Source organism: Parambassis ranga, chromosome 4 (assembly GCF_900634625.1).
Source record: "Parambassis ranga chromosome 4, fParRan2.1, whole genome shotgun sequence".
Taxonomy (NCBI): Eukaryota; Metazoa; Chordata; class Actinopteri; family Ambassidae; genus Parambassis; species Parambassis ranga.
Window position 1 is genome coordinate 9832641 of NC_041025.1, and position 24818 is coordinate 9857458.

Below are 24818 nucleotides of genomic sequence, written 5' to 3' on the forward strand. Positions count from 1 at the left end.
AACATATACAAATATACATATGGACTATAGCCAAATAAAAGTTGTAATTCTAATGCTGACTAGGATGTAGACTGACAGACATTTTCACACTTTTCCTAAACCAGTTAGCCTTCTGTTAGGAAGTCATGAGGCAATCTGAATAAAGGGTTTTTTTTTAAACTGCAGTGTCTTTGGGTAGTTTTAATCAAATCCATCAGCCAGACAGTAATGACAAAAACAGATTTGATGTGGGGTGTCTGGCATTGGAGAGGAGCAGTTTATATTGGACTGAAAGGCGACATTGCCATAAAAATGTCTGACATCATCTCAGACTGCTATGGACTGAGAACAGCTCAGTTTGACTGCAGGCAATTAGGCCACAACTGGGTTAAAATGGATGAATGTGTAAATGTTGTTGTTTTATTTGTTGGTCACAACTTATTCACCTGCATCCTCCTCTTTTTACCTTTGAAAAGTTATGCTGTAATATGTTCTTTTTCTGAAGTTTGAAAGCTGTAGCTCATCCTGTGTTTACACCACAGACTCTGTGCTAAACAGTGCCCTCTAGGCAGACGGTGTGTCACTGCCTTTTGCCTGGTTAATAGCCTTTAATAACCCTGCATGGTTGTCTGTGCAGTGTCAAGCTCTGCTGCACTGTGGGAGACCTGTGGTAAAAGAAGATAGCTGTTTACACACTGTAATGTAAAGTAGGCCTCCTTTGGTAGGTGTTTAAAATATGTTGCTTAAAGTGTGCTCAGAGGTGTGTTGGTATGGTGTAACACAGTCATCAAACACATCTTGGGCTCCATCCCACTCCATGGCACAATGTCTGGCTTGCACTTAGTGAGGGGGTGTGTAGGTGGGCTGTTGGAAGTGGCGCAACATCAAGTGCATGTGCTGTAAATTTACACATGGGAACCTGCCATTCCCCACAGTGTGGTAAGAGACTTTTCAACTTAGCAATGTGTTCTCTGATGCCTCACCTGTTGGAGCTTGGCAGGTATTACGCACAGAGAGTGTATTTCAAGGGGGTTGCTGGCAGCCCCTACTGTATGTGCTGGAATGTGCCAAGACTTGCTTTTGGGGTGGGACACTATGACCTCAGGCAATAGGATGGGTGGGTGCGACTCGAGTTGCAACTCAGTAGTTTAACCTTAAACTGCGTGTATGACGAGTCCAGAGGGCAACCACTGGATGGCGGCCGCTGTGAAACCACAGCGTGGGAAGGCATGGGTTAATGATTTGTGTCATCTGTGATTGAGTTTATGACATTGACAAGTGTCCACTTTTTAGCGCAAATAAATTTCCACTTTACTTTTGCTTCACTGAGGGAGGAGGGAGATGGGTAATGCTGTTTCTTTAAGAGAGAGAGAGAGAGTGAGGGAGAGAGTGTGTGAGAGAGAGACAGAGAGAGAGAGAGAGAGAGAGAAAGGGAGGGACCTCTTTGCCCTCCAGAAACCAGGAAGGGAATTGAGTTGATCTACTGCTGCTTGGTTAGCGCATACGGGGCTTTAAGCTGCACAACAGTGAGAGGGAGAGAGAGAGCTCCGAAGAGGAGGAGAGGAGAGAGGGCTGAGCTAACCCACAACAAGCACCACCACGGCCATCGCAGGTGAGCTAAAGGCACACTGCCATCCCTCCTCTGTCTGCCCTGGGCCTGTCGAGCAGAGGGGAGCTGGGCAGAGGAGGAGAGGAGAGAGAGAAGAATGAGGGAGGGGGCCAGAAAGGAGAGCAGGGTGGGGGGGTTGGCCGGATAGGAGAGGTGGGTCGCAGCAGTAGTCCCTAGTCAAGGTTCCTCTTTTTTTTAATCCTCCTAAAGTACTTCCTCTGTACTGCTCTTTACCTCTGGGGAATCTTGAGATAAAGTTTATAGGATGTGTTGAAGGCATTAACTTTTCAGGCAGGTGGAAGCACTTAGAGGAGGAGGAGGAGGAGACGGAGGAGGAGGAAGGGGGGTTCTCTCTCTCTTGAGAGAGAGAGAGGGTATAGTGGGGTGGGGGGTACTGATCGAGTGGAACCAAAAATAATTCTATTGGATAAGGTACGAGCAATGGCAACAACTTTTGATGGAGGCGCTCAGTGTGGGGGAAGTTGTGTCCTGTGTGCGCTGGGCATGTTGTGGTGGCATTACACTGTTTAGAATAGGAATAAGTCACAATTTAGGTCAGGAGTTTTAAGTGTGTCTATAATGTCACCACAGTCAGAGCTGATGAAAGAATCCACCACTGATGTTTCATTGCTGCTCTGACAGCAGAGGCTGAAATGTTTTTTTTTTCTTTATTTCTTCCCCTACGCAGCTCTGCCCTGTTTGATGGCTGGTCTGTACTTTAATACCTGGCAGCCTGCTAGCAACATACTGTAGTGTATAATTCAGCCCTGAGTGCTTACGTTAGAGCAGGCTTGGAGATAGTGGGGGTGGTGAGGGCAGGCAGAGCTGGGACTCGTAGTCCACAGCATGGGCTGTAAACCAGGTCAAATGAGGTTTCAGGACTCTATATCCCAGAGTGCTTTGCCCTTGGCCATCCAGGAAAGGGAACAGCCGCCAGCCTATCCAAACAAGGAGGTGTGGTGAGTGAGCTGCTGTCAAGCCAATGAGAGGAGAGGATGCAGAGCTGAGTTGTGGGCTGAAAATAGAGGGGGGTGGGGGGTAGGTGTCTGTTTGTGTGGGATCAGGCAAGGGCTTGCCTGTATGACTCGGGCCACTCACAAGTTTCCTGTCTGGTAATGCTCCAGCCCTGCCCAGAGACGGAGGCAGCAGAGCTGGCCGGCAGGCAGGGGAGGCAGATAGGGCCCAGGAAACGTTTTCTGCCTATTTGGTAAGCATTACAATGACATATACACTTACACACACACATACATAGTGTCTTCACCCTGTGACTGAGAGGGAAAGAGTGGCAACCAAAGGTAATGAATACCATAGTGTGTTGTTGGTAAAGGAGAGTGAGATAGAAGGGGCTTGATAGAGTTCAGAGTTCTTGACCCAGTTGCAGATAAAGGAGGGAATAGCAAATAGGTCAGTGCTGAGTGTTAGGTGCTGCACAGAATACTGCATTAAGTTTTTATTTGTGTCATGGTAACTTTTCAACTTTAGTGCATTGTGATGTTTTGATCCTGTTAAGGATCTTTTTTCCCTTTTCATCTGCTGCTGTGATTAGATGGCACTACTGCTATTAAAATGAAGACAGTTGCACATCCTGCCCTGCTGCTTCTTTAGGGTTGTAACTCCACAAAAAACACCGCATCAGATGTTTGCAAGACTGTGTCAGAGCGACCATGCTGATAGCTGACAGGGTACAGGTGGGGTGTTGAGTAATAGTTTATATGAGAATCCTCAGTAAGTGACATCTCTTCTTGCTGGAGGGGAGAATATGTGACACATCCCGTGACAGCTGAATTTCACTGGTAGGGTTAGCTGGCTCAGCTAAGTCTATGCAATTTTAAAATAAAACTTTGGCATTAATAACTTTGTGCAGTGTTCTAGAGAACTTACTGTGCTGCCTGACTGATTTTTTTTCTTAGCTTCTCACATCAATCTCATGACATCTTTTTCTCCCAGTCCACCAGCCCCCTTCCTCACCAGCATCTTGTTAAAAGCAGATTCTAATCTCGCCTGACATGTAATGCTTGTTTGTGGCTCGTGGTTTAAAGACTTCACAGCAACCCTGACTGCCTTGCTCGATAACCAGATGCATATTTTTTGGCTTTGCATACTTGTTCAACCCGTTTTTTTAAACGTGTGGGCACGGAAAGGGTGCAAGAAGAGCACAGTAGACGCCCAAATGCTGGGAAAGTTTGGTTTGGTATGCCTTTCAGAAGGTGGAAGGAAACAAGGTTGATGGCTTTTTTAATCAGCTGAGTCTAATAGAAAATATTAGTTATTGTAAACATTGCCCTGATGCTAGACTCTATGGTATTTCTTCAGCAATGCTGTGAAGGAAAGAGAAGTATAGTTATTTCAAGTAAATTCTACCAAGAGGTTAAACTAGGACGCCATATGTGTTTGTATGAGAGAGTGTAGGCTTATGTGCACGCATGCGTGTGCGTCTGTGTTACCAACAATAGACTCCGGGGGAATTGCAGGGGACTTCAGTGGCTGTGGGCAGGTCCAAGACACCACCCATCAATTTGGCGGTGAGGCTGAATACAGTTTGATATTCCTGTATGTTTGTGCCTGCACCACTCTGGCCTGAAACTAGCAGGTTCAGACAGACTGAAAAGACAGGTTGCGTGATGTTGCCGTGGCAGTTTGAGGGTTTATTTTAGAGTGAAATGTTGGCTGTGTACAACACATTACATGTAACTGTCAGTGTGTTCGAACTTTATTTTATGTGGTTAAATGAGCTATTGTGGCACACGGTGATATTTTCGGTGTGATTTATATCAACCGGCATCAGTTCTGTGCTGCTCCTCTACCATATCTTTATTTGTATGACTCTTATATAGTTGGAATTGTTTCATAAGCCTCTTCCCTGGTAGCTTCACTTCCCCCTAATGTTTGGTTCCCCTGGTCAGCTGCTTAGTATACCACAGCTTCCAGCCTGGCTAGACAGACAGACCCCTCTCTGTTGTTTTTTTCTGTTGTTGTGCTGAAGTCTAGGGGGAGTAAAGGGGCTTCTTCTGTTCTCTTCTGGGACATTTATTATGGAGAGGGCAACACAACCTGATCAAATTAGAGTGGGAGAGGAAGAGGCGGGATGTTTTTCAGAGTGGGGGTAAAGCCAGGCTTGAATTTTCACATGTTTTATCAATATGAAAACATGAATCACTTGAAAATAAGTTTCTCTAATTTAGTTATGGATATCAAACACTTTTGTACAGATACCAGGAGCTCCTTTTAATCAGGCAGAGGCCAGCTGATCAGGAAAGTCTGACACTGTCTGCTAGTTGATTTAGTGAATTGATGTGCTATGAAACGAGAGACGATGGGTGGGTTACTTTTAAGGTTGGCAAGAAACAGGAGGGTGGGTGGGTCTTCACTGCTTTGCCTCCTCAGCAGTGGAAAGGGGAAGTGGGCGATGTGGTGGATACTGTGCAGTGCAGAGTCTGAGACAGAGATGGAGCAATGATGAGATGAGAGCGACAGATGAGATGGAGAGAGAGAGAAGGAGAGGGGGGTCAGACAGTAGGGACAGAGAGATCGAGCAAGCAGAGAGCTGGTCATCTGATAACAGAGCGGGTTCTGTTACACGCCTGCCACAGACTCACAGGAAGTCCTCCTTCCCCATTGGACTGCGCATGCACAGAGTGGTGCAGCCAGGGCACATTGGGCCTGCGGACCAACCAAGTGGCCAGCTTGAGTTATGCTGCACGGCGCTGTGTAGTGCTGTTTCTTAAGCCATGTGTTAGATTTTGTTACACTTCCTGGTTGGCAGCATGGCAGTGTGAGAGCATGTTACTCAAACTAAAAGGAACTCAGACTGTGGCTGTGGTTTTATTACGCTGCAGCTTGAGAAAGATCAGTGACCCAAAACACGTTATAGTGTCAAAGAAAATGTAGCAAAAAGTTAAATGTTTTACTTAAATAAAGTAGTGTTTTTAATAATGTTACATTACATATAGATGACATCTACATTGAATGACAACAACTCTTGCAGAATAATACTTGTACAAACTGCTAAATCAACAATATCCAACCATTTTACTGTAAATGCACCTTGCACTTTGTAGTAGGGAGACTGAATCCTCTTTCTTACCCACTCTAGTTAATCTCAAACTGGCTTTAAATTATTGTTGAGCCCTTAGTAATATAAAAAGACAGAAGACCTGGCCTTTTTGCTGTTGGACTTGTTTAATATTTGGCTGGTGGCAAAGTTGTCATTTAGTTTGTCATCATAAGCCAGGTTTAGACATTTGGAGGTTTAGCCGCTAGCAAGACTCTCTAGAGTGTCATGGTGTGGAGAATCCTGAAGGTAGGAGGTGTAATGGTAAAACTAATAGGTATAATAATACTGTACATTTTTTTGGTGCACAACTTGCACAAGTTTAAAATCCTTTACCACACTTTGCACACTTTTCTTTTTACAAACATAAAATCCTAATGAAACCAAAATGTATGTTGTTGTTTTTTCAACAAAGTCCAATTTTAAGGTTCACACCCTTTCAGACAAAATACGTTGGCTTTAAACAAATTAAATGCTGCAGATTCTGAAGCACTTTTATATTTTTAGCAGAATTTAGTGCAGTTTTGAATGCAGTTTTGCTTTGCATAAGCTGTCTCATGTTGCTTTGAAACGACCACTTTTTTGTTAAGACTATCACTTATAATCTATTTTATATTAGAAGAAAAGCAGTTATTTACATAAATGTATGTGGAATAAAATACAGTGTTGTTTGCTAGCTGTGACTACAGTCAATTAGATTGACACAGCGCAAGCTACATTTAATATTGTGAGCTTGAGTAGCAGCCACAGATTTCACTTTTACAGTGCATTGGCTGTTTGGCAGCACGAACCGTACACATCATAAAACCCCCCACTCATTTCCTCACATTAAACTTTGCCCATCTTGTGGGCGGTTACCTTTTCTCCTATTGTAGCAGGTTACACCAGGTAACTGAATGAGATCTCTTGAGTTTATCATTGACATCTGAGCCGGATTCCAAGGCCACCATGTGCTCCAGAGTTATGAGCAAGTTTGTGAGTTTAACACCCTGCCTCGCCCATTACCTTTTCACTGGCTTTGTGTCTGTGTTTTGGCAGCATTTCCTGGTTAGTTTCTAGTGAAAGCTTCCAGGCCTAGAACTGCCCTTGCTGCTTTAGTTTTATCAGTCACTTACCCTCTTCCTGCTTTGCTCCCAACACAACCAATCAGGTTTCCTTCCACCACTGGCAGCAATGAGTCACTTAGCCATGGCACTGTCTCAAAATCTACTTTTCCTAGGAACTGCCCCCCCACCCCCTCTCCCCCATTCCAATCATCTTGTGATATCCTCTTGGTACAACCTTGAACCTTCATGACCTGAGTGAAGTGATTCCCGTGCCGCAGGGTGAGTCTGACTTTGCCATAGTGGCAAAAACAGTTGAGTCTTCTTGCGAAACGAGGACAAAGGAGGGGGAAAAAATGATAAAGAAATCAACATGAAGGCACAAACATGGAGGGCCCTTCTTGTTCGACTTGTTTTCATATCCAGGCATTTTTCAGTTATTGGTGCTGTAGTTCTGCTGCACTCTAATCTTTCTGCAAACACTTGAGGGTTGTTGTAATACATGAATTATTCTGATGGCAAGTGAAGTATTGAATTCCTAAAGTCCTCACCTGAGTAAGACTGGGAATAACCTGATACAATTGTTCTTTAACTGTAATATGCTTATAACATTTCACAAGGTAGTTGTAAAATAAACATTTGTTGTGTATTTAGGCTCCTTTGTGCTACATTAACATTTATGGTTAAGGAATCAATGGATGTTGTGTTTGTTCTAATTTGTTTTGTAGTATTTTTATGAGCCAATTATACATGTTCATAGTTGTAGTAACAAGAAGGAATTGAGAGAGGAAATATTTGACTTAAAATTTAATCAGTCCAACTGGCTGTTCCTGGGTTTGGTTTGGTTATTGTGATATTAAAAAAGTGTGTCTATAATATTTCTTTCCTTGTCTTGAAAACATCAGAGGTTGCACAGGGTTAACAGTTTCTTCCTTTGTATTTAGGAATGACTGGTATGTGTCAGGCAAAGACAGAGATACTTTGAGTGGAAATTTTGCAGACCTTCCATAGATGATACGCATCAGCCAAAATAAAACCACTTTTACTGTCTGTGAATGACAAGCAGATCTCCTGCAACTGTCTGCGCATAGATATTAACACACATGCTGCACCGTCAACTGAAATAACAGCATAACAGAACATGTGTTAAAAAAGAGTCAGATACATGGGAAGGGGCAGAGGAACGTTACAGATGAGATGAAGGTGATGAGGGCGGGGACGCTATGCTACGTTAAAGCAGTTGTTTGACTTGCAAAGCAGGCCTAGGTGCTCGTGTAGTGAGCACTGAGAGAGGGCCCTTCCCTGGAAGTGGAACACCAGGGACACGGACAGCTGCTGTGCTGCTTTGTGCTGGGCTGCGGGCCTTGTCACCCACAGGCATGAATTAGTGATAAGGAATGTTTCAAGCCATGAGGAGGTGTCAGGATCAGGTTTGTTGCACTGTTTCCTCTTTCTTAGTGCTCTTTACAGGTTTATTTGGGGACAGGTGGTTCTTGCATGCAGAGTGGTGATTCCATGCTTCACTGACACTGAAGCACGTTTGTGTGCATGTATGTTTTATCTCCTTTCAGCTCAGCGTCTTTACCACATAAAGCTGTGACCCAGGGTCAGCTGTGTATGTTCGGGGATATCCTGCTGTGCAGACTTGCAGTAAAGCCCAGTCTAGTGCAGGTGCTGCAGATCTCTGTGCTAGAGAAAAGCAGGTTGGCTCGGGTCTGGATGGGCTCACAGAGATCTATTTCCACCTGTGAAGGACATGACCGGTAGCCATGTGGTTGCCCTTTCTCTTGCTCTTTCTTCCATCTCACTCTGCTCTCTCCCTTTCGTGTCATTGCTCTTTGTCTTTGCTCTCCCCTCCCTCTACATATTTAGATGAGGGGTTGGATAATAAAATTTGCTCTTGCCATGTCTGACAGTCTGTTTTCATCAAAGCTATGTGAAAGACATTGGCAGAGGCTTTGTGGTCAGCTGCCTATCAGAACTGAATTGAGTTATGGGAGACATACAGTAAGGAGCAATGGAAATTTTACCATTAATCAGACAAAACAGCACTGTGTAAGGATGTGTGACCTGTGTTAGTTGAATCCTATATTTTCTAAATGTCAGTTGACGTTGACCTAGTTGCTTTACGTAAGTCGGAATTTGTGGACAGAAGTGTCATGCTGGCATATCTCAGGATTGGCGACACATAGGTGTTGTTTTTAAAGGGGAGAACAGGTGTGTGAACTATGGTGTATATAAAGGAGAGACAGCCAGGTTAGGCAGGTTTGGTAGTGGAAGGTTGTGCACAAACATAAGAGCCAGACCAATCTGAAGGAATGTTATTTTAAATGCCTTGCTTTGGCAGAGAGCAACACATTGAACATATCCTCCCCAGCCTTGCCCCCTGCTGGGTCTCCCTGACAGATGGACGGGAGGGGAGATAGTTTGAGGATGTGTATGTCTTGCCTGTGTGTTTATGTGCATGTGTGTTTTTTATTGATGTCTCTGTGATGTTAGTTAGTACTTGCTTGTGCGAGTGCATTGATAGAGAAATCGAGGATGGCTTGTTCTGCCGAAACCCCCCTCCCACTGTGCAGGCTTCAGTCGATCGTTTTAATCTCCCCCCACACGTGAGCGAGGGGACAGGCCTTTTCTGAAACTTGGCACACAGTACAGGGTGGGGTAACCAGCTCAGACCGGATTGACAACCTCCCTTTTTAATACTGTTCCCTCGCAGCTTGTTGCGTGTCCTCTTCCTCCTCCTGTGGACTTTTTCCACAGGGTCTGCTCTAGCATCACCCCTCCCTTTCCCCCCCTTGTCCCTCCACCTCTCTCGCTTCCCTCCCTGACTCTCTACTGACACAACAGTGCATAGGCTGCACAGCCCAGCCCCCAGCATGCACTCTGATCCCTACAGCCCTCAGCCTATCTGTCCTCCACGACCTCTTACTTGATTTCTTGTGTGAGTACGGGCACACCCCCGTAGATGTAGGTGTGCATACAAGGAAATACGCACACAGCCACCTGCACACAGATATAGTGCATAAACATGTTCACTTCATTTACCCACTCATGGTATTTTTGCAGGTACAAATAACAAAATCTGCTATTTATTCATTGCCACTACAGGGAAAAAATGTATCGCAAATACTCGATTTCTGTTTTTGTAGCAAAACTCTAACAACTTCTGAAGTATGAGTAGACCTGTTTTGAAATCAGTTCAGCAGTTATTATGTGTGGTACTGTGGAGGTATAACAATATGACTTCTTTCCACTTACTTGGGACACTGTCTCAAGGCTCTAGTGTCCAGTTGAGAGGAGTTGGCCTAATTATTTATATATATTTATTGGGGGTGGGAGCACAAAATGGATTGTTTACAGTATTCAACACAGTGCACTGGGAGCACTGGATGAGGTCTGTTTAGTAAAACATGTCATGATGAAGGATTTTGACTAGGATGGATTTGACATGTGAATACAAATAAAGATGGAGAAAACTGAGATTGTATTGACCATCTGTAAAAGTCAGTCTTCAGTTTGTTTGGATGTTGTAAGAGTACAGTATATAAGCTAGAAAAAAATAGTTTTTAGATAGTTGCAGGAAAAACATTATTGGTATAATCAACTGCCTCTGGAGGCTGTTTGCAAGACTGATTTATTGTATTTATGTTCTTTGCTTTGAACCCACTCATGCATAAACATTGTAATTTTCAAACAAGTTTCAAATAGGATGACAATTTCATTTTTATTCCTTGTGTTACTTTAAAATCTCTATGTGTGTACCTTTTCACCAGTATTCTTAATATTTTACTCTCTTAACATGCCCTCTAAACTTTTTTGTGTGTATTCTGGTGCATTTTTCTGCTTCAGTCAATGACTCAATATTCTCTCTTTCTGTATGCATGTAAAATAGAAAACTCATAAACTGATGTTTTATTTTCCTTTTTCCCTTTTTATCTCTTGCCCTCTGTTCTACTCTTCTGTCTTCAGATAGGCAGACGGACAGACGGCAGGACGGATACACGGGTGGGGGCTGTGCTAGGCGGCTCGGCGGCAGGCTGGTGGAAGATGTCGTCAGGAGCCGGTGGGAGGGGCGGAAGGCGGCTCAGGGGGACAGCGGGCAGCGGGGGTGGAGGAGGGAGAGGAGGAGCAGGAGAGGCAGAAGAAGGTCCTGTGGGGATCCCTTTTCCTGAACACAGTGCAGACATCCTGGGCAGCTTGAACAAGCAGCGACTCAGTGGGCTGCTGTGTGACGTCCTCCTGGTCAGCCAAGACCGGGAGTTCCCAGCTCACCGCTCCGTCCTGGCGTCCTGCAGCACCTATTTCCACAAGCTCTTCACTTCAGGTGCCGCTGCTGACCAGCAGAACATCTACCACATCGACTTTGTGGCAGCAGAGGCTCTGGGAGCATTGCTGGACTTTGCCTACACGGCCACATTGACAGTCAGTCGAAGCAGTGTGGCTGACATCCTTGCTGCTGCACGCCTCCTGGAAATCCCACCTGTCCAGGATGTCTGTACACACCTGCTGGACACCAAAGTGCTCTGCCCGCCGGTACAAACAGATATATATAATACAATTATAGAACTAGTCTAAAAGTGGTTACAGGTTCATTTGCATAGGGAATAGGATGATCATCTTACCATCCATTTCAATAAACATTCAGCATAGTGAAGCTGACATCATGGCCTTTATCAGTCTCTATCACTATGCCAAAAACACACCCACAGCCCTGGGGTTTGTTCAACACTTACTCATGCTGAGCCAACAGGGTTTGTGGAAGGACAGCACGCTCTTTCACAGCACATCGCAGCCACACTTCAACATGATCAAGTGTAGCCGTGATATGCAGTGTGTGAATATTTAATACATTGGATCATGTGATAATCGCAGCTGCGTTTCACCCCCACTTGTAAACATTTTGTCTAAGGTTACTTCTTTTTAGGACTTTAAAGTTCAAAAAGTACCAGTGACAAAATACATGGAGCTCTGTGCTGCTTGATTGTTTTTTACACACACACAAGTCGTTAATGTGTTTTGCCAATTAGTTTTTATTTTCTCATTGCTCATGCTAATCCCATGAGCATGATGAGCCCCTGGGTATGCATCCAGGATACTCACATAGTGATCTACTGATGCTGAAAGGACTTATAGTGGTAGATATAGGTCTTTGGCTTCTTTAGTAGATATTTTAGCCTCCTGTCTCTTGAGTTTTTCCTATTGACAAAGATTTATTTTGCACAAACTTACTGTGACCTTTATTTTTCCTGTTTCTCACTCTTTGTTCCCTGTTGCGTTTTACTAGGCGGGCAGTGAGCGAAAAGATGAAGATGAAGATGAGGAGGGGAAAGGCAGAGGAGGCAGGGAGCAGGGGAACCGGGTGCGGGCCCGGGAGTACCTGGAGTACTTCCAGAGAGGGGCGCACTGGAGCAGCAGCTGCAGCACGCCAGAGCTCAGGGACCTGCCCACACACCTGCACTTTAACCATGGTAATGGAGGTGTACCCAGCAATGGGGCTCCTGCAGGCCCCGGTGAGTACTACTCCCCCCTGGCCCTTGCCTTGTCCCAGGCCCCTGCACAGGAACCAGAAGAAGATGATGATGATGAAGAGGAAGATGAGGATGGAGAGGCGGTTCAGGGCAATGGAGCAAGCCAGGGGTCATCATACTACCCTCCATCCCAAAATGGGCACTTCTACCTCCCCGCTGAGTCTAGGCTCGGGCAGGAGACAGAAGTGGAGGACGGAGGTAGGGAGGTAATGGTGAGGGAGAGGGGTTCAGCCAGTGCCCTTCTGCAGCAGATGATGGACTCCATCGAGAGGCAAAAGGAGCGTGCAGCAGCCGGGGAGGAACAGGGAGATGGGGACGACCCCGACATGGAATTTTACTTGAATTATTTTAGCAGCACGCAGCATGAGGATACAGCATCTGCTGCTGTACCACAGGGAGTGCCGTCGCTCTGGTTATCACGAGGCAGTACAGGCCAAGACAGAGTAGGAGGGGAGAGAGGGGCTGGAGAGAGAGGCAGTGGGGGAGGAGGAGGTGGAGGAGAGAGGAAGATGCGCTCTAAGGCCTTCCAGAAGTGCCCCATATGCTCCAAGGTCATTCAAGGAGCAGGCAAGCTACCCCGCCACATCAGAACGCACACGGGAGAGAAACCCTATGAATGCGCCATCTGCAAAGTGCGCTTTACCAGGTAAGCCCAATTAATGAAGTGACTTCCTCTTGTCACATGTACTAATAGTCTTGGACTTGGCACTGCAGACAAATCGCCCAGCAGTGAGAAACACCTCAAAGCCAAGAGTAGGAGTATTAGCGCTAACCAACTTACATAGCTCTGCATTAAGAAGGGAGTGCCCTGATCCTAAATGTTTGCTTGGGTCACGGGCTGACTGAATGCCAGCCATTTAATTTATTGCCACATTGTCACCAAATGTTAATTATGACCTGAGTGGTTCTGTGAGAGGGGGCTGCATGGTTATAAAGGTCTGTTTTATTGTGACAACCTTCATGGCAAAGTCCTGGAATTTTAACATACGGGTCCTATAAAAGAAGGCAGTGCCACGGTAGTGTTATCTAGTGAAAGGCTGCTATAAAGTCCTGTGCTCTGATACAAAGTGGGATTACAGGCCCTGGATGGTGCTCCGTGTGCTCCATGCAGTAATGTGAACTTTTGATCTCTAGTTATGTTGATTATTGCCCACAGCAGAATAGTTACACCACCCCCTCCTCTCTCTGTGTCACTCCTTTACCTCTCTAATGAAATCTGTCATGTGCCGCTCAGATAAATGTGGCTGGTCTGCTGAAGGGGACTTGGTTTCTTCGTATTAGGGAGTCCTGCCTTTTCCTTGAAATGATTCCTTTAATTAATTAATCAGTTGACTGTGCTGGAAATAGATGCAGTTGACTAGAAATAACCAGAACCCCTGCTGGTATGGCAGGTAGAGAAGACCAATCTGAATTTGCCTTCTAGCTAAATTTGACCGGCAGTGGGAAGGGGGCATTGTAATCTTAATCCTGTTTGATCAGGGTTAAGAGTGTGCCTTGCACAGTAATAAATCACTCCTGTCCTTTAAATAATTCACCTCTGTCAGTGTGCCACTTTGTTCCAGGGCTTCAGACTGTGTATATGTGTGTGTGTGTGTGTGTGTTTGCAAGCGCATGTGTGTGTTACTTCCCACCTTTGTACATGTCTTACATTTTGTATTGGGGACACAGAGCTGTAAGGTCTGCAGTGGGTTTATTTGTTTGCTTATATGACAGCTAATCCACTTACATGGCACTTACAAACACACACACACACATGCGTGTATGTGTGTTCAAATGAAGCTGTCTCAGCTACACTTGTTTAGGAGCCCTCTGCCCTGGGTGTAGAAGGGTTAGACGATTTAAGAGTTGGGGAGCTAGAGAGATAGTAAGTGCTAAAGGGGGAAGGGAAGGACAAGAGTCAGATGAAGGCCAAGGCAGCCTGATAAAGTTCAGTGGGCGGTGTATCATTGCTGAGTAAAAAATGTACCAGAATGTAATTAATTCAGATTGCAAGCTCTTAAGCCATATTTTGGTTACTTGCTGACAAGAGTATCATTTTGGTAGAAGCCATACATTATTAGAAAATAAGTATTCTCTGTTGAGAATTCAACACACAATTTGTTTTAAAATAAAAATTGCAGAGTTGATGCCGTTCTGAAGACTCATTTACATTTCAGTACAACTCAACATTTACTATGTAAACTAAGTTTTAAAGTTTATGTTCAAGAAAAATACAAACCTTTTTGGAATATGTCAGTTTCTATCATATTATCATCAAAGAAAAGTGAACCATAAAAATGCCAACTGACACAGTGAACATTGAGCTTCCTTGTCACTCCTCATGTGCAATTTCACAGATAAAAATATAAAGTTTATGGCTTCTCCTTAGTTGAAGCAGCAGTAGTCATAGAATGTTGAATAGATTATTAAAGCCACCCAAAGCATATTAAGCTGGCCACTGTAGATGTGGGAGAATTGATAATGTATTTTGAGTTTATTATGCATTTGTAGATGCAGATATTACAGAGCCTGATTTGCAACTGGGGGCTAAAAGAAAGCTTGCTGTGTGTACTGTGTGCATTGAAATGGGTGTGAGCCTTTTCTCAATGCATTTGAATTTTTTGTCTGCGTTATGTGATATTGTTTATTTTTCTCCCTCAGGCAGGACAAGCTCAAGGTTCATATGCGGAAGCATACAGGAGAGAAGCCTTACCTGTGTACACAATGTGGAGCTGCCTTTGCTCACAACTACGACCTGAAGAACCACATGCGTGTACACACTGGCCTGCGTCCCTATCAGTGCTCAAGCTGCTTTAAGACTTTTGTGCGCTCAGATCACCTGCATCGCCACCTCAAGAAGGACGGCTGCAATGGCATCCCCTCTCGTCGAGGTCGAAAACCTCGGGTGAGGGAGCCAGGGCTCCTTGAGGCCCCCATGGGCCTGCTGAGCCCTAGTTCCGAAACGGGTCCTGGGCCTCGTACCATCAGGGGACGGCGGCACTCTGAGGCAACCTCAGCAGCGGAGGTGGAGGGTGCTGCTGGAGCACATGCACACAGTCCTCAGCTGCAGGAGCTGGCAGCGGAGGCAGGGCCCTGAGACTTCAGGGGGACGAGGACACTGCTGGACACCATAGTCACCCTGCACCGCCTGTAAGACAGGCCAGTGAACAGAGAGGAGAAAAAACATGCAAAGGCAATTTAAGAAAAAAACAAAACAACTAACTATTCCTCTATAAACCAAATCAGGGTGTCACAAAAATCTAATCTTTATATTTCTTTCTCCTATTACTTTAGGAAACTGAGTAGACTTGCAAGCACTTGAGTTGGTTTATTCGTTAAAGAGCAAAGAACGCTTCAATTCATGCACCCATGATGTCCACTTTCTGGGCCATTTCTTTCTTTGTAATATTAGAGGTTTTATACATTGGCATATGTGCTTAGGCAAATGAATGATAGATACAAAGAAACTCTGAGCAACTATGCAGTTAATTTAGATTTTTATTGGTTTTGTCCTCACAGCCTTCGAGCTCTAAGAGAGGTGTCGTTTGAGCACCTTCTGGCTGCTGTACGGGTGAAGCGAGGACAAATCCTCCCAGTGAAAACAACTCTTTTTCTATTCTTTTGCAGGTCTGAAATGTACAGTTACCATAGAAACAACATTGCCACAATATGGCATATGCAAGGAAAACTCACCACAGTTTTGATGCAACAGTTTTTTCCTCTCTAAATGTTCCAGAAAGAATCAGGCAAGGGTTTGATTGAAGTGTTACTTACTCTATAAAATGCATTTTAAGAATCTATGGTTTGTCTTATTGAAAAACAAATTCACGCTGAGTCAAATCCACTTAAATGGGGGCTCGCCAATTGCAGGTCTAGGGAATATGAGGGGTGGAGGGTGTGTGTTTTTAAAGCACTACCATTGTCAATGTATATGTTGGCTTTACTACGTTGCCTCACCGCCCTGCAATGTCAGCAATTTTGTTTTCCCTTTTGATTTTGTCTTAAGGTTTTTTTTGTTGTTGTTGTTCCTTTTTGTTGACTGCTTTGGGTACTTGACACTTTATAATTGTATACATGTATATACAGCAGGTGGTGATATGACATTGGCCCTCTCTTAATGCTGAGGTGTACTTACCAATCACATTTTTTCCTCCTAGGCTTGATGTCATATTTCTCACAGAGTGAAGCTTGTGGGTGAACAAAACAAACTGTATGAATGTTGGACGAAAAAAAAAAACATTGAGTCACCCATTTGTCCTAAACTTAACACTTGACATGTATAGTTCCTGCCCAAAGGATGAGGAGGTGGAGTGAATGAATGTGCTTACTTTGTGCAGTTTTTCAGAATCTGTCCTTGTGTGACAAGACGCGGGTAGCATTTAGCCGACCGCAGGTTAAATGATTGGCAGGGAACCTGAGTGAGAGAGTGACAAAGAGTACGAAGAAGAGATAGATGAGCACCTTTTTTTCTATGTTTGCACAGCTTTACTAAAGATATCCAACAGAGTGAGAGAGGTATATTTAAAGGAAGTGGGTTGGTGTTGGGGAGCAAGCGAGTGGAGGTTTATGTATCATGCTTATTCCAATCTTTTTGCCCTAGGGACCACACAACCGTAAGGCAACCTGTATGATGAAGAGAGCAATAAATACCTGTCCAAGTTGGGAGGCCAAATAGGAGCGCAGCTGCAGCTGGTTGATGGGGGGAGGGGAACAAGGGAAGGGAAGGGGAGGGGGATCTCACAATGTCTGTTGCATTCCAAAAAATAATCTCCCCCAGCTCAGCCACGTTTCCAGGCAGGAGGGGATCAAATCAGGCCTTTTCTCTCCCTCTCTCTCCCTCTGTAGTCCTCTAATGCCCCCGAACCAGCCTGGAGGGGATATTATTATATTAGAGCCTGGTGTTACTGTGGGGAGGACGCTTGGTGCTGGCAGTTTAGTGTGCGTTTACATGTACGGGTGTTTGCGTGCATGTGTGTGTGTGTGTGTGTGTGTGTGTGCGTGGCAGCCAGGGTCCCTCTGGCCACATCATCAGTGTGTGAGTCAGCCACAGCCTGTTCAAACATGCACCCTGAGCTGCCAGCCCCAATGCACTTTCTCTGTCTTTCCAACACACACACACACACACATACAAACACACTTACTCTCTGGGTCCCAGGTATACTGTGGAGAAGAGAAAAACACCAGAGCTGACATATGTGTTTGAATATCGTCAGTGACGCCATACATCTGATTTGTTAGTCTTAAAATATTCAAGCTTTGTTATTGTGCTCCTCATCTTATATTATTTTCCATACTTGCATGTTGAGCCTTTGCGTCAAGACAGCATGCACATGATAGAGTCCCCCCACATCCCACTCTTTAATTTCTGCAGTAATGCTGTAGTTCTACTACCAGTCCTGTTGCACCTTAATTGGAAAGAGGCAGGTTATGTTTGCACTTTGTTACTGAGGAGGGCACTTTTGACAACAAAACGGGTACTTTAAAACAAACCAGTTGCAAATGAGATCAGTCAATTTTTTTCTGTCCATGATGGTGTCGAGTTCCTCCACTAGTTTTGTTCTAACAAGCTGCCAAAAAGTCCAATGAGAGACAAGATATGTGTGAGAGAAGCCTGGCGGGTTCACAGACAAACATATTGGTTTTTGTGATGTTAAAAAAGAGAAAAACTAAATTTACAAGCTACCTGTGATAATAGATCTACGGTACTGCTGAAGCAACAAGGTAAAACAACACAGCGGACAGTTGCTTGTTTACTTCAGAGCTCTCTTGGTTCAGTCTTACATAACTTTTTGTTTCCGTTATTGGTCATTGTCATTGATTGGTTAGATCTTGATCATTTTTTTTTGTCTTTGTTGTGATAATGATGGGGTTTACTTTTGCACAGTGGACTGCTTGAACCCACATCTTCATGTGGCAGAACACTTACCCGTCAAGACCTGTGAGCCATCTTAAACACTTGTTTGGACCTTTCCCTCCCACGTCTTATGTTGTTTGTTGATTAACCAAAGCTTTCTCGCCCTCTGTCTTAGTCTACTGTGAGATTTGTGAATGATATTGAACACGTCTATAATTTATCCAGACTGGGCCACCCTGACACCCTGACCGCACACAGATGCCCTCCTCTTAAATACATATGCAGAAATGTGTGTGTGGAATCATACAGATATTTACTTGAGTTCGCTTTCTCTCACTCTTTGTATCCTTGTTGACAATAGAATCAAAGGTTTAAGGATGTATAGCTTTTTCTGTCTGTGGACACTCTTAAAAATAACGTGTTGTGCTACAGCTGTTTTTTTCTAACAGTTTTACATGGCTGTACATGTGCGTATGTATGCTTGTGTGTGTGTGTTTGGGGAGGGGCTGGGGGTTTTGGGGGTGCTGTGCCAGGAGGGTGGGGCAAATGGGTGCTTGGGTGGGGTTATGGATAAAAGCCTGATAGCACTGGAAATGGTGCTTTAGCTGAGAGAGCAAAAGTTTGCACTAATGTTAAATGTTCTTGTCCCGCTTATGGGAGAAGGACAGGAGACCTCAGAACGGCCGGCGAGTTTCCATGAGCACAGTGCAGTGTGGTTAATACTCAATGGTTTCATAATGAGTCCATCCGACCCCTCCATAGAAATAATCATGTACAGTATATTAAGAAATATACCGACGTCCAGCAACTACCAAAGGAAAAAAAAAAAGGCTTTCGTTCAAGTCACTGGGCATTTTAAGCTACCAATGTAACGTTGGATTAACAGAGTTTTATTGTTTTATCTGAAGGCTCTTGAAAAGAGATTCTGATATCATTTATGATGAAAAGAAATCATATTTGCTCTTAATATTTAGAAATATTCCAACATTAAGATGAGCAGCGAAGCTTCCCTGTAAACATTGGAGATCTGATGGCTGAGATGTAGCTACTATGTGACGGTGCCAGAGATACTGATTCCCGTTCTTTTTGTCTCACATTCAGTCTGCTGAAGGATACTTAAAGATAAACAATGATGTTATTTTGAAACACTGTTATTTTCATCACTGCTGAATTGGATGATTATTTGAAATGAAATGTTCTCTAAATGAAGCAGACTCCGACTGTGTGGCCTTGTCTCGGCACCGCTGAGCTCGTTGTGTGTTATGTTGTATTGTGCAGTGTGGGGCTGAGGCAGTCTCACATCAGGTGGACAGTGCAGCGTCAAGGGCCACGGTGTGCCTTATGTGGACAGGGATCAACAAAAAACTCCTACATTTTGTTGTTATTTTTCACTTTTCTTGCCACATTGTTGACCAAAATTTAAACACTGATTGGCTTGGTACTGAAATGATCTTTTTGAGCTTTACTACTTGAATGAATTTGTATAATAAAGTCTCTTGTTCAGAGCTGTGTCTCTTATCAGCCATGCTGTGTTGCCAGCCTCAGCCCCAGACCAAGGTTACTCTGACACAGACCACACTGAGACAGTCTCACAACTTCATTGTAACTGTTGTCTTTTTTTCCCAATCTGACCTTGATATGTTATTTTTCCAGTGCTATTATCAAAGATTTTTTGGTGAATCTATCAGAGAAGGCCATAAAACAAAGACAGTAACAACAATGATAACTGTAAAAAATAATCAATGAAGCAGGGCGGGTTGACTCATGGCAGCAGAAAAGAGGTGGACTGCTTGCTTTGCTTTGTCATTTTTGCTGCACACCTGATTTTTTTTGTGTGTTTTCCATCAGGCTGTTGGTGCACAGCAAGCTGAGCGCAGCATATGCAGTACGGCACTATGCGCAGCGTGGCTCTGGCACTTGCACAGACAGCCCTGGGTCCTTCAGAGGCGCAGGCTGCTGTCTGTTTTCTGCTATCAGCCAAGTGGGGACAGTTTGCACTTGGAGTCTCTCTCACAGTCTCTGGGGATAACAAAGGTTGGCGAACAGGATTAAATACGGGTGGTACAGGCTGAATGTTGCTTTCAGGGATGAGTTGAGTGGACTGTTTGCTGAGCAATGGTGTTCGTCCTTTTTAAGTTGGTAGGAATTGCATGGCCACAATAAGAAATGTAATGCAAAGGAGGGCAACACGGAGAATGTTGCAGATCTCTTTTGTCTCTTAAGTACTCAGGTGGAAAATACACTGCTATGCATTGGGTTTCAGTGTCTGCTCAGTTTATGGTATGTCTAATCACCCTCTGTGTTACTTTTCTGTCTTTTTCCCTTTTTGTTCGTACTGATATTTAATATAATGTTTCCCAGAAAGATAAAAGCACGGACAGTTCCCTCGTTGTAAAGTGACTGTGACCAATCTATTTCTCCATCTAATATAGATCCAGTGAATTGTTTGTTGGAGGGAGGGAGGGAGGGAGGGAGGAAGCCACTTGGGATTCAGTCTTATTAGTCAGACTGTAAGATTTTTGAAAGGAGATTGGGGTTGGAAAAGCACAGGGGGGAGGATGGGGAAGGGAAGGGGTTATGTGTTCTCTTACTTTCTTCTCCCATTGCTCTCCCTCTCTCTGGACTCAGAGTCTACATCTCTGCTGCCGACTGGCCTTTGATCAAAGATCACACACCCTCAGCAGGGGCATCGACGGGAGACAGAGAAAGGAGGGAGCAGGGATTGGATGAGACCGTTTCAGTTATAGTCACCTAAAACCAATTTGAGGATACATTCCATAACTTCATACTGTGATTCCCACTTTTGAGTGTTTGAATGTGAGTCAAAGACCGCAGGAGGAAACGGACAACTTTGCTGTTGGCTGTTTCAGTCCATCTGTCTGGACTCACTATCCCACTGCTGTGTGACAGACAGACATGTAGAAAAACATTCAGTTTCAAAATGCCCCGCCTCCCCCCCAATCCCCCCTTGTAGCGCTATCAAACTGCCTTTTTTCAGCTTCTGCGATTGTAACAAAAGCACTTTGCGAAAGGCCATCCTGAATTTTGTGTGCTTTTATTGTATGGTTACTATTGATATTATTGTTTGTCCCTGTCCGTGTTTTTTTTTCTTTCTCGTTGCAGATGATTATTTAAATGCAAAAAAAATCTATATTGAAAAAAGTAAAACTTGAATATTTGGTATCTAAACTGAAGATGGCTCAAGCTGCCACCTCATCTGGACTTAAACTAATGCATCTCTGTTATACTACCACCATACCTGTTATGCAGCTTATTGCATAGTCACACAATGATGGAGGGGGGGAGTACAGGATGGCCCCCTCCTATCTACCTGCTCTCTGTTTAGATCTTATTGGGAGAAAGGTCATTTGATCTTATTTCTGGACTCTCTTTTTTTTCTGGGAAAAGAACCCAACGTAACAGTTGCAAAGCTTTCTGAGAAGGCTGGCTGTGCTGAATGTTAAACATGCAGTGTTGTATCTACTGCAGGATCTCTTTTGGCTGCAATAACACCCTGTCTGTGTAGGTAAAGGCTGGATCTGGCATCTGCATAGAGCTTAAATGATCATCAAAAACACAAAATGGCCACATTACAGAAACACGTTTTGGCCTTAACATCAATGTCAAATCACAATTACTGCAGTAGAGCAGAACGAATAATATTGATCATAATGAGCATTCAATAAATCAATAGTTCAGTAAATGGTCTAACTTGGGAGAGATGAAATAGGCTACTATTTATAGCTTGAGTTGTAACTGTGATTATTATAATTCTTTACAGAGATTTTTTTTGTCTGATGTACATTTTAAAGTGGCAGACCCAGTTCTCAAATCTTAATTTGAATCTACACTGAGTCACACGAGGCAGAAAACTGCCACTCTGCGTGGGAACTTTCATTCGTGTTGCTTGGCTGACCACACCCACTGTGTCCATGTGTATTCCAAGGGCAGAATTCCTGCTAACTACTCTTGCTCACTGTGGACTGTGGCCAGAATGTGCAGCATTAAAACATGTTTTATCCATAGAGTGCAGCTGATGTTTCATTTTCTCCCAGTGTGTTTCAGTGTGGATTTAATTTTTAAAGAACCCCTTTTTTTTTTACAGAGATTTATTTCTTTGCATAGAAGTCTGTCAGTCCATATCTGTTAGAAGCTGCAGGGGGGAATTTAGGTAATATTGTTTTGTTTTTGTTTGTTTTTTTGTTTTTCAGAGAATTTGCACTTTTTGGCGACGAAAAGAAATTGTATTGTATATGAGACCACTAAATCCACACAGTCTAAATCATATAATTCCATTTTGTGTCTTTTTTCGTTTTTTGTTCTGTTCTTTTTTTTTTAATATATCCAAAAATGTCTGGCATCTGGTTGTCTGGTTTAAAGAATATAAAATCTTTCTATTAAAAACAATGGTTGCAAATGTTTGTGTGGATAATTGTATTTTTAAAAAACATTGTTCGCTCATATAAATTTACAGAGGCAACTTTAACAAAATGAGAAAAGGCCAGGAATCAACATTGTATTGATCAGATAAAAAGGTAAAAATGTATCATTCATTGAAATCATTCTTCAAACATGTCTGTTCTGGTATATCTGGTATTCATTTCTTGCTGTATTCCACTGAATTGCGTGTTTTAATTGGCAACATTTTTAATGTTAATTGTCCTTCAACATGTTTGTCAGAGGCCATGTTGCCTTGCAGCAGGCCTGAACATCAGGTCTGTGTAAAATTATACAACTCAAGTGTCACCACTTTTACATGCTGTATCCTTAATCTTTGGGTGTCAGGGGAGATTATTGAACATTTATGATAGTATATTATTATATTATTTTCTTTTTGAATAAGAAAATAAAGAAAATAGTACATTTTCTGATCAAAAAGTAACTATACAAAGTATTATGATGCAGAATTTTGCAGTACACTTAAATCAACACCTGTCTGTCAAATGTTAACTTGATTAGACTACCTCTTAAAGGTGTGTAATCCTATCATCACATATGGGATTACATAATGTTGACACATGTTTACATTACCTGCCCTGTCTCATGAACCATACATAATGTCTTTAAAACTCAATTCTCTGAATACACCAGGAGATGGCAGTAGTGCTACTTTTATCATCATCTGAGGCTCCTCACACATTACTGCTGTTTCGGTTTCTGCGTTGCATTTTGCTTTTTCTGTTCCAAACATGACAGCACAGTGTGTAGATTTCGTCTGATGCATAAGTATGGGCATGTGTGTTGAAATCGCTCTTCATATAAAATAATTAACCACAGTGTCTAATATAGATAATATTTATAAATATATAATCATGTTTTGGCGTGCCATAGCTTGCTTCCAAAAGAAGCTTGTGAGACGAGGCCACCTCTACTATTTTAAAATCTGACTCTGATATAAGACGTCCAGGAGCAGACTTGCAACCACAGTACTTGTTGTCACCCTGTCTTCCTGTTTGTCTCAGCCTGTCTCCCTGAGGCAATCCTGTGGGGTGACAGAGGTCATAGAATAGCTCATTAACCCCACCCCAACAGCCCACACATTGCTGCAGTCCTCGGGCCTGCACACACACACACACACACACACACACACACACACACACATTTTATAATGCTCCACTAATAGCAGTTAAGTCGACTTAAGCCCACTCTGTGAGCAGTATGTTTCTAGAGATTCATGCATCTTGCATGTTGCATGAAGTCTCTTTACATCCATTGGTTTTGGGACATCTTGGTTGTCTGTAAAGTACATTTTTCTTGGAATTCTTCTTACATATGTGGCGTTTTATTCAATCATGGTGAGCCTGTTGGCCAGATGTCTCCGGGCTCCAAGTCATTAATTGTTATGTTTGTAAGGTATCTAAACCACAGTGGGGTATGGTGTTATTTTCCATGTTCAGACATCATTGTTGCAGTCAAAACATATTGGATAAGAGGAACAGCAGCACTTCAGGGGCCAGGAGATGCCTGGGAGCTGTTGTCTGGCGTCTCTAGTGGTATTAGTCTCTCAGTCGGTGCACGTTGTTGAAAGGTGCGCGTGTTTGCATGTGCATGCAATTCTTTCTGTTTACATGTTTGTCTACATGCTTATGCACAAAGGTGTAGATTGATTATGCTGTGTACCTGTGCATGTACTGTCGTCAAGGCTCACACTATAACAAGCTGTCCCACTGATGAGCATTCGAAGAAGTGTAAAGGAAAACAGCATCACACACACACACACACACACACACAGACACAGACACTCTAGCCTCCTTTTCACCAGTACACACCTTTCTCCAGGGATATAAAATGCCCCAGCCTCCACACACTGTGGGACATGAGTTTCATCCAAACTAGCTGCCGTCCTCAATAAAACCCACGTGAGCAATCTCTGCAGTATAGATTTTCAGTTTCTCTCGGGGTATATTTGGTTCAGATCAGGTGTTTAAACTGCTCAATATGACAATAATTAGGCAGTGCAGAAGACATGTGTTCTTTCTTATGTTGATAAGGGACATTGACCTTTAACCTGTGCACCCCTGTAGTCCCCCCCTTCCCAACTACAACTACCCCACCAGTCCCATATGCCCGCAGCCAACAACACCACACACACACACCTTCCCTGTTCTTCTTGTTCTGTCCAGCTCCCATCAGGAAGGATAGAGAGGGTGGGGGATATTGGACAAGCTTGGAGCCTTGCCTCTGGCCATCTCTCCTCCTCCCCAGAGAACAGAGGACTGAGGTACCTTTAAACCACTGCGGCAAAAACCCTACCAAAACCCTGCAGTCATTA

The 24818-nt window shown here is 43.7% G+C and overlaps 1 protein-coding gene across 2 annotated transcripts; it reads left to right on the top strand.

The window, feature by feature from the left end:
• Positions 1-1454: 1454 nt before the first annotated feature.
• Positions 1455-17844, top strand: zbtb7a (zinc finger and BTB domain containing 7a). 2 transcript variants are annotated; one of them, XM_028403295.1, is made up of 4 exons: positions 1455-1591; positions 10655-11218; positions 11970-12859; positions 14854-17844. In XM_028403295.1, the coding sequence occupies exons 2-4, from the start codon at positions 10733-10735 to the stop codon at positions 15287-15289; spliced, it is 1812 nt and encodes a 603-aa protein (XP_028259096.1). In that variant the 5' UTR covers positions 1455-1591; positions 10655-10732; the 3' UTR covers positions 15290-17844. The 2 variants fall into 2 exon arrangements, with proteins under 2 accessions (XP_028259096.1, XP_028259097.1); XM_028403296.1 differs by lacking the exon at positions 1455-1591 and adding an exon at positions 2688-2795.
• Positions 17845-24818: the final 6974 nt, after the last annotated feature.

Bases quoted from the DNA above. Each gene is read 5' to 3' on its own strand.
- zbtb7a (XM_028403295.1), top strand. From the start codon at position 10,733: ATGTCGTCAGGAGCCGGTGGGAGGGGCGGAAGGCGGCTCAGGGGGACA. The intron at 11,219-11,969 runs GTACAAACAGAT...GCGTTTTACTAG, and splicing joins CCAAAGTGCTCTGCCCGCCG to GCGGGCAGTGAGCGAAAAGA. The intron at 12,860-14,853 runs GTAAGCCCAATT...TTTCTCCCTCAG, and splicing joins TGCAAAGTGCGCTTTACCAG to GCAGGACAAGCTCAAGGTTC.